Source organism: Alligator sinensis, unplaced genomic scaffold, assembly GCF_000455745.1.
Source record: "Alligator sinensis unplaced genomic scaffold, ASM45574v1 scaffold1715_1, whole genome shotgun sequence".
Classification (NCBI taxonomy): Eukaryota; Metazoa; Chordata; order Crocodylia; family Alligatoridae; genus Alligator; species Alligator sinensis.
This window is the reverse complement of record NW_005843816.1, coordinates 19,392-29,431: the sequence shown is the minus strand read 5'-3', so window position 1 is coordinate 29,431 and position 10,040 is coordinate 19,392. Positions and strand designations below refer to the sequence as shown.

General features: G+C 54.6%; 2 gene segments (V, D, J or C); both read right to left on the bottom strand.

The window, feature by feature from the left end:
* Window positions 1-3,234: 3,234 nt before the first annotated feature.
* On the bottom strand, window positions 3,235-3,771 carry LOC102388832 (the record flags this gene model as incomplete). The annotated part of the segment is given in 2 exon segments: window positions 3,235-3,555; window positions 3,684-3,771. Coding segments are annotated over 2 exon segments (367 nt in total), but the record flags the coding sequence as incomplete, so codon positions are not given.
* A 783-nt stretch (window positions 3,772-4,554) lies between these two features.
* Window positions 4,555-5,485, bottom strand: LOC102388580. The segment is given in 3 exon segments: window positions 4,555-4,598; window positions 4,947-5,273; window positions 5,401-5,485. Coding segments are annotated over 3 exon segments (417 nt in total).
* Window positions 5,486-10,040: the final 4,555 nt, after the last annotated feature.

Here is a 10,040-nt window from a genome sequence, read left to right as displayed (position 1 = left end):
TAAAGCACTGCTATCACCACCTGTGCATGCAGTTAGGAAGAACAGGCCTATAGGTTTAGGTTTGAAGGGCACGTCCAAGGGAGCAAAGTGAAAGCCATAGGCCATTGCATTGCCTTTGCAGGATTCACCTCCATGTGTGCAGCATACAGGGATCTTCACCCACCTTTCTCAGAGCAGAATGAACTTGAACCTCATGGACATCAGCCCTATGTTTCCATGCAGGCCTAGTTTAGGGACCCTACAGTCTCAGGTAGCAGGTCCACCCCCACCCCCCTGACTATTCTAGCTGTTCTTAAAGCCCCTGAGAGCTAGAAATGATTTATCTGAATGAACATGGAGAGTCTTATCTTCTCCAGGGACTCCACATGGTGGGACTGTGGGCAGGAGAATGTAGGCAGTGCCCATGTCCTCGTCCCATTCAGATCTCTTTACACAGCATGAGGAGGTTGAAAGAAATGGGAGAAACAAATACTTGTCTGTTAAGGGCAAAGACCAAACCTGGTAGCAAGTGCAGAGCCTGCAGAAAACGGCGTGGGAGTGGACTGGCAGAGGAGATTTTTGTCTCACTGAACTGCTGTGTTGAGCGTCGTTATGAAACACTTCACAGTAATAAACAGCCTCATCCTCTGCCAGGGCCCCAGCGATGGTTAGATATGCAGCATTCCTGGACGTGCCTTTGGAGCCAGAGAATCGAGCGGGGAGCCCAGAGCTGGGGAACTTTTGAGACTCTGACTTGTATGTCAGCAGGTATCGAGGAGGGGTCCCAGGTTTCTGCTGGTACCAGTGTGTAAAAGAGCCACTGATGCTGTCCTCACTGCTCATGGTGTAGGAAAGTTTCACCGTGTTTCCTGGGGACACTGACTCTGAAGGAGGCTGCGTGAGCAGAGACTGTGATCTGGCACCTGAAAAAAACCCCCAAATGTAGAAGTCTGTCACTCCCAAACTGTGCATTGCCAATAGCTGTGGACAGGGATGGGATTGGCTTCACTTGCCATTTTAATATATATTTAAGCCAGTCCCCCTGTCTCACCTGTGTACCAGGTCCCTAGCAGCATGATGAGTGGAGCCCAGAGCATGGTGAGGAGATTTCAAGCTCTTGCAACTAAAACAGCCAAATCCCCTGAGGATACCCCACTGTATCTGCCCCTTATAATGGGGCAGACTCTCACCCCTCCTGGGTGAGGAACACCAAGCTCTACCTTCAGGCTTTTCAGCTCTTGCACGATTGATCTCTGAAATTGCGTAGACACATCGTGTAAGAATGATCAAGGGCCCTCCCTATCAGAGGAAAGCTCCTGGCGGAGCCAGAGGCACAGGTCTTGTGAGGATGACTGGAAAGGGTTAACTGTGAAAGACACTCTGATAACTGAGAAGACCTGGGAGGATCGGGGATTGCCCCAAGGAACTCAGTGAGCAGGACAAAGGCCCTGTGCTTGGCAGAGAACAAGATGGTGACCATGATGACACTAGGAGGTTGTTATGGGAAATGAAGGCATGTGCATAATCAGTGCCTAATAACTCATATGTGGTTTGAATGTGTTTGACCCATAAGCCAATAATGAGAAGCTAGAATGTATAAACACTGCATTGATGTAAAAAAAACATGTTGGAAATAATGAACCCTGTCATCCCCTGTCTGCTGTGGGATCGTTCCGCTGAGAACCAGGAAAGACGATTCTGATATCAAACTCATGCTTCATGCTCTGTGTGGTCAAATTGACAGGAGGATGTCATGAAGGTGTCATCAAAGGTCTGAAGCCCTCATTGTAATGTCTCAGCATGCCCAAAATATCTCTGTTGTGTAGCATGGACTGGAGCAGAACTGAGCAGAGCAGGTGCACGGTTATGGATGACCAAGGGTGGCGTTCCTCTCCCCTCCAACAGACTGTATCCTGTTGTTACAACCCAGTGGTATCAAGAGGGAACTGGGTAACCACTCTTGGGGCTAGTGACAAGGGAGCTGCCCAGTGGGGCATAAGACACAGCGGGGATGTGATCTGGCATGTACAGCCCATCACTATCCCATGGTTGACTGTAGAAGAGGTGTACCATCTGCCGCACACTCCCTCATCTCCAGACCATGAAATTACTGTCAGTATCAAAGCTGTTCTCAGAATAGTCACAAGCAGGAGGAGAGACAGCTGGGCATTCGCTGTCAGCATTGCTGGCCTGTGCCAGGGGAAGAGGTGGGGTGAGCAATGCAGGCCGGAGACAAAGAAAATGACACAGTAACCTCACAGGTCTGCTCCCTGCTCCTGCACTGTCTGGGTGTCTTTGGCCAGCTCACATGAACTGCCTGCCTCACCTACTGACCTGACTCTACCCCTAAAGTGACCCCTGTGGGATTGCCAGGGCTTCAGGCGAAGGCTCAGTTTGGCCCACAGTCGGTTTCCCCACGAGTGAAGCTGCAAAACTGGCGCACAGCTGTTGAGAGGCTTCATTAGCTGCTGTTGTCACTGGGCATCCTATTTGGGTGCTAGGTATTAATTTGCAGGATCCCCAGCACTGGGAAATTAAGTGGATGCTCACTGGAGTGAATGCCCCTCTGTCAGGTGCACACAGCACTCTCGTTCCCCAATGGAAATGTAACCAGCAGGCTCTTTCGACATCTCCAATCCAGCCAAACCCAGCACATCCACAGCACCTCCTTCTCTGTGGATCTGGGTGGCACTAACTGCCCTTTGCTCTCTCTCTTATCACTCAAAGAGCTTGGCCAAAGTCTGGAGAACTCCTGTCTCTGGAAGTTTCCTCTAGAGATGAGCTCTTCTACATTCCCCTGCTAAGAAATGGGTGCTTTTGCCTTTCCTGCTCCTCTTGGCCTTGGGTTGGTCCCACTAGTCTTGCTGGGAGGCTATAACTGAGAGGATGGTGGAGATTCCCTGACGAAGGTGTCAGGAGAACAAAGCGTGGCTCCTCGGGGAAGGGCTGACTCAGAGAGCAGTGTCCAGCCATGGCTGGTCCCCAGGGGAACCAAGTCCTCAGACAGAGGCACCCATGCGGTCACAGTTCAGAGCAATGACACCGAGCTGAGTCCAGTGTCTCCCACAGAGAAAAACAAGGGGACGTCCCAGGAATCTGAGCCCTGTGCAGCTCCTGGATCCCAGCTTGCCAGGAAGGATCCCTTGGGAGTGACATGGGAAAAAGTGCTTCTCCACAGCTGAGTTGGGCCCTCAGAGTATCACAGAGTGAGGGTTGGTAAAGGCCCCCTGTGGCAATGGGACGTTTGTGTCTCACTTCCCCATTGCACTGTGTGACTGTGAGCCTTGCTGCTATCCCACACCTGGCAGTAATAATCTGCTTCGTCCTGGGCTTGGACTCCAGTGATGGTCAACGTGGCCGTGTCACCAGATTTGGCACCAGAGAATCGGTCAGGGATGCCGGAGGGTCTTTTGCTATTCTCATATATAATGAGTAGAGGGGCAGTGCCAGGTTTCTGCTGGTACCACTGCACATACTTGCCACTAATGCTGTTCCCGGAGCAGGTGAGCCGAGTGGTTTCTCCAGGAGACACAGACACTGAAGGCGGCTGCGTCACCACGTACTGGGCAAGGGAACCTGAAAGAGGAGAAAAGGTGGGGATGAAAAGCTTCATTAGTCTGCACAGGCAGCGCAGGGATGTGGAGAAATGAAAATGGCCCTGGGTTAAGAGACTGTGAAATCTCCACCTCCCCCCTGTCTTGTACCAGAGGAATAGGTGACCAATGCAAGGAGAAGCAGGGCCCAGGCCATGGTGGGAATCCAGACCACTTTGGTTTCCTCAGGCAAATGGATCCCTGTCTGGGACCCTCTGAATCTCTCTTAAACCCCCAGATCTGAGATCAGCCCTTTCATGCAAATCTGCCCCCTGCTCACTGGCTGTTGCTGCCTTTCACTTCCCCAAGAGCAGAGACCACAGGACAGCACCTGGATGCATAAATTCCTGTGGCCATTGCAGGAGGAAAGGGGAGATGACTGTCTATCTGACAGGGGTCAGTGCAGTGAATGCTGGAGGTGGGGACCCCATGGGCTCAGTCAGTCAAGTACGATGCCCAGAGCAGTACCTCAAGCTTGAGGACTTGCAGACCTTCCCCACCAGGGCCCCAGGTCTTACTCTCCAGCCCCAGCTCCAGGCCTGAGCCACCTCCTGGGCTTGTAAGAAAGAATCCCAGAGGGGCATCGTGTAGAGCAGCAGTGGCATGTGGATGCTGTGGCCTGGGGTGGAGCAGGAGCTCAGTGCACAGTGAGTGCCAGGGGATGGTCAGTGCTTGGACTGTGATGGCTGTAGTGGAGCTGGGGCACTTAGTGACAGATGGGGCTGCTGGCAGGGCAGTAGCAGGAGACCTGCAGTTGCCCTCCCTTCCCCCTGCTTGAGGAGAACCCCACCGACTGACGAGGAATTGCTCGTTGCTGTGAGTGGTGAGGCCTTCAGGGCACAAGGCTGCCATTTCCTACACCATTAAGGACGGGTGCTTTTAGCAGGGGGAGTGAGGCTGGGAGCCATGAGGAATATATGGGGTGTCGGGAACCAGTGCATATTCCCATTCTTCCAAACAGGTTTAGACTGTGCCCCTTGCCTCAGGCCATAGAGCAGCAGTGGCCGGCAAAGGGCCCAGGACCTTCTAGAGAAAGAAAGAAAGAAAGAAAGAAAGGGACATGGAAGAGGGGGCAGCAGAAATCACAGTGGCAGAGTCTCTGGGGCTGCCACTTTCAAGCAAATCCAAGATCTGGACACCCAAGAAAAAAGAAACAGAGAAGGTGCTGATAATGCCATCCAGAGCGCCCAGAACACCTCCTTCCTGGGTCAGGTTGGGAATAACTGCCCTTGGCCTCTCTCTCCTCAATGTAAGAGATTGTCCAGGTCCTGTGTCTTCACTTCCAGGAAGTGACCTGTGAACCCCACTTCTCCACACCATCACAGTGCAGGGGATGGTGAAAGCACCTGTGACAACAGTATGTTTGTGTCTCACTTCCACATTGCCCTGTATCACTGTGAGCCTGAGAACTGCTGCTGTCCCACACCTGGCAGTAATAGTCAGCCTCATCCTGAGCTTGGACTCCAGTGATGGTCAATGTGGCCGTGTTGCCGGAGTTGGCACCAGAGAATCGGTCAGGGATGCCGGAGGGTCTGTTGCTATCACTATATATAATGAGTAGAGGGGCACTGCTGGGTTTCTGCTGGTACCAGTGCACACTCTTCCTACCAATGTTGTTCCCGGAGCAGGTGAGCCGAGCAGTCTGTCCTGGAGACACAGACACTGAAGGCGGCTGCGTCACCACGTACTGGGCAAGGGAACCTGAAAGAGGAGAAAAGGTGGGGATGAAAAGCTTCATTAGTCTGCGCAGGCAGTGCAGGGATGTGGAGAAATGAAAATGGCCCTGGGTTAAGAGACTGTGAAATCTCCCCGCACCCCAGGCAAGTACCAGAGAAATAGGTGACCAGTGCGAGGAAGAGTGGGGTCCAGGCCATGGTGGGAATCCAGGCCAGCTTGGCTTCCTCAGGTAAACAGGTCTGTGTTTGGGACCATCCACGTCTCTCTTAAACCCCCTGATCTGAGATCAGCCCCTTCATGCAAATCTGCCCCTGCTCCCTGCCTGCCGCCACCTTTCATTTCCCTCCAAGCAGAGACCACAGGACAGCACATGGCTGCATAAATTCCCGTGGCCATTGCAGGAGGAAAGGTGGGTCAAGTTTCCATCTGCCAGGGGTTAAAGCAGCGAGTGCTGGAGGTGGGGACCCCATGGGCCCAGTCAGACAAGCGTGGATGCCCAGAGCAGTTCATCAGCCTTGAGGAATCACAGGCCTTCCCCACGTGGCCCCAAGTCTCACTCTGGCTCTGCTCAGCACCATCCCCAGCCCCAATCCTGAGCCCCTTTCCTGGGCTTAGGAGAAGAAATCCTGCTGGGCCCTGAAGAGCTGTGTGGTGTGTGGATGCTGTGGGCTGGGTGTGGGGCAGTCCTGAGTGTCCAGCCAGGGGGTGGTCAGAGGTGGGGACCCCATGGGCCCAGTCAGACAAGCGTGGATGCCCAGAGCAGTTCATCAGCCTTGAGGAATCACAGGCCTTCCCCACGTGGCCCCAAGTCTCACTCTGGCTCTGCTCAGCACCATCCCCAGCCCCAATCCTGAGCCCCTTTCCTGGGCTTAGGAGAAGAAATCCTGCTGGGCCCTGAAGAGCTGTGTGGTGTGTGGATGCTGTGGGCTGGGTGTGGGGCAGTCCTGAGTGTCCAGCCAGGGGGTGGTCAGTGTTTGGGCTGTGATGGCTGTGCAGGGACTGGGGGTGGCTGGCGGCAGATGCAGCTGCTGGCTGAGCAGTAGCAGGGGAGCTTTGGTTGCCCTCCTTGCCCCCTGCTCAAGGCAGACCCCCACTGACTGCTAAGGACTCGGCTCACTGCTATGACCACTGGGGCCTGGAGGCACAAGTCAGCTGGGCCTTAACACTGCTAAAGACTGGGGCTCTTGCCAAAGGCAAGGAGCTGTGAGGAGGATGTGGGGTGTCTGGGACCCAGAAGGGTTCCCCTCTCCCCCATCCTCCCAAATAGGTCTGGGCTCTGCCCCTTGCGCCATCCCACAGGGCAGCACTGGCCAGCAAAGAGCCCAGGACCCTCCAAAGCAGGAAGGGAAGCAGACTTGAAGAAGGGCTAGCAGAAGTCAGAGTAGGTTGAGGCTCCGGGAAAACTTGGGCAGTGTCCAGAAATCAGGCCCGGACTCTGGCCTGGGATCAGTTGACTTGGACTTGGCTTTCCCCAGAAAAGCTGGGGGTGGGCTGACAGCACCTGGGGGTAGCCTGCACAAGGAGCCTGATGTTCACAGCCTGCACTGGACAGGACTGCCCTGAGGGACCACACTAGGCACAGAGCATCCCTCTCATACTGGGATCTTCGCACCATTGCCTGAGTGTGATTGTACTGTTCCTCTCTTGCAGACCTGGCCTGGTGCCCTGTGCTGCTCCTGTGGCTCCTGTGTGCTGTGGGTCACAGTGGATCCCCAGCGCCCTCCAGTGCCCACTGCCACAGCTGTCAGGACTGCCCAGAGGTACAAGTAACAGCGCTGCCAAGTCATGTCCTCTCATCCAGCTGTTCTGCATCTGGACATAATTCTTTATGCAGGGACTGGGATGTCTGTGCCAGCAGCCTGACTGGCACTCAGGGGCAAGGCCTGCCAAGGCTTCAGACTGTTACAGCAACCATGCTGCAGAGAGGTCCCTTCTGACCCTAACATCTATGAATCTATGAATACTCTCTGGGTTCTACCATGGATCCAGTTACCTAGCCACCAGCCACCAAAGTAGCCGAGGCCACATTTTCGCAATTCTTTCACGAGGACTTCATGGGATACCAGGTCAAAGGCCTTTCTAAAGTCCAGGTATATGACGTCAAGCCATGGGCTGGAAGGTCAGATGCCAGCAGTACTTTCCCTCTCGTCCCACGTAGCTGTGGAGTTTGAGCCAGGCCCTTGCCCCACCCCACACTGTGACACGGTCCCCCCCGAACTTTCCCTGCTCTGAAGAGCGAGGGGCAAGGTGCCAGGTCAGAGCACTGGGATCCATGGCAGAACAGTGAGTGGGAGCAATGTTAGGAGTGCCAGCTCTCTCCCCGATCAGCCCAAGACAGCCCTCTCCAGCACCTGCACCCACCCTGCAACAGGGATAAATCCATGCCTTCACCCACATTGAACCTGCTGCTTCCAGATGTGCACCAGGCCAAACCATTGGGCTGCTGGCTGGCAAAGTATTCAGGAGCCTTCATAGCAAGAAACAGATGAGGATCAGTGGGTGGGTAGGGAAGGGATGGGTAGCAGAAGATGCCATGCACATATTCTCTGGGCAAAACATCCAGGCAGCAGGATAGGTCTTTCACCTGCTGCAGTGGCTGGCAAAGTACTCAGGACCCTCTAAAGCAGGAAGAGAAGCAGGATCAAGGGGTGGGGGAAGCAGAAGATGCCATGCACATATTCTCTGAGCAGAGCATCCAGGCCTCAGGACTGGCCTGTGACCTGGAGTCTGCAGGCCAGGAGGTGCCTGCATCCAGGCAGAGTTGGGGATGATATGAGTTCATTCAACACTAAGCTGCAAGAGGAGCCCCCCAGTTTCCCCTTGTGCAGGACAGGGCTGTCCCCAGGGCCTGTGCTACAACCTCTGAGAGTGAGAAAGTCACCCTGTTGTGTGAAGGGTGATGGCACTGTTCCCAGGCAGCCCTGTTCGGTGGCCTGTGCTAACCAGGAGATGCTGTCCCCATGTCTGTCACAGTGAGTGCACAGTGCCCTCCAGTGCTCACTGCTAGGGCTGCCACCAGGACACCTCTGACTCCCCACAGCTGCAAGTAACAGCGCTGCGATGCCCTTTCCCCTGCTCCAGTTCTGGAGCAGAAGTGAGGTGGGGTGAGCAGGGCAGCAGCCCTGGCATCACTTTTGTGTGGCGAGGACCAACAACAGGCACTGTCACCATTAGCAGCAGGAGCTGGCATTGCTTCAGGCTTTGCAGCGGCCTTAGGCCTGGAGCTGCTCTGCTGTACCTTCCTGCCATCTGCTCCATGTCAGGACATTATTTGTCTTGGAGTGACTGATGTGTTTGTGCCACCAGCCTGTCTGGATCTCAGGCTGAGGCCTGGGAGGAGTTCGGTCAGTTGAAGCTGCCATGCTGAGGACAAGCAAAATATATAACTGGCACATTGTCAGTGTGTTGCCGTGTGACTCCAAGGGTAGGATGCAGGGAACTGGGTCGGGGGAGGAGGGAGCTTCATCCATCCAGTCCCTACTATTGTGGTCTCATTCATAGTTAGGCTCTGAAAGAGAAAAAGGAGGATCCAGGGAATAATAGACAGGTCAGCCGCACCTCAGTGGCTGGAGAAGTCATGGAGCAGGTCCTCGGGGAATGCATTTCTAAGGATTTGGAGGAGTAGAAGGTGATTAGGAACAGCCAGCATGGACTCACCAAGGGCCTGATGAAGGGCCTCTGCCCTCTTCTGCCAAATAGGTGTGAGCTGTGCCACTTGCCCCACCCCACAAGGCAGCTCTGGGCAGCAAAGGGCCCAGGACCCTGCAGAGCAGGAAGGGAAGGAGGGTTGAAGAAGGGGCAGCAGAAGTCACAGTGGCTGCCGCCGCCTTTCATTTCCTCAAAAGCAGATGCCACAGGACAGCACCTGGCTAAATAAATTCAAATGGACATTGTAGGAGGAAAGGGAAGATGAGTCTCCATCTGTGGGAGTCAGTGCAGCCTATGCTGGAGGCGGGGACCTCCTGGTCTTAGTCACCCAAGTGTGGATGCCCCGAGCAGTTCCTCAACCTGGAGGACTTGCAGACCTTCCCCACCTGATCCCTAAGTCTCAGTCTGGTTCTGTCCAGCCCCATCCCCAGGACTGAGCCCCTTCCTGGGCTTTCATGGATTCATAGATGTTAGGGCCAGAAGGGACTTCAATAGATCATCGAGTCCGACCCCCTGCCTAGGCAGGAAAGAATGCTGGGTTCAGATGACCCCAGCCAGATGCCTATCTAACCTCCTCTTGAAGACCCCCATGGTAGGGGAGAGCACCACCTCCCTTGGGAGCCCATTCCAGATTTTGGCCGCTCTAACTGTGAAGAAGTTCTTCCTAATGTCCAGTCTAAATTGCTTGTGAGAAGGAATCCCAGGGGACACTGGGAAGAGAAGCCATGGTGTGTAGACATGGTAGGCTGGGGTGGAGCAGGTCCTGGGTGCGCAGTGAATGCCAGGGGATGGTCAACGCTTGGACTGTGATGGCTGTAGAGGGGCTGGGTCACTTGATGGCGGATGGGGTGCTGGCAGGCTGGTAGCAGAGGAGATTCAGCGAAAAGTCACGTTAGATCTCTGCATGTTCAGTACATTCATGTATCTCGCAGTGAGTCCCCGGAGGGGCTGAAACGCTGAGTCAAGTCACCAAGGCTCCTTGAAGTGTAAATATATTTGCATGAAGAGATGGAGAAAAATCTCCCCTTGCACACCTGAGCAGTATGTGAGCAGAGCGAGAAGGAGCGGGGCCCAGGCCATGGTGAGAATCCCGACCAGCTCCACGTCCTGAGGCAGCAGGGGCTCTGGCCGGGGACCCCCGAC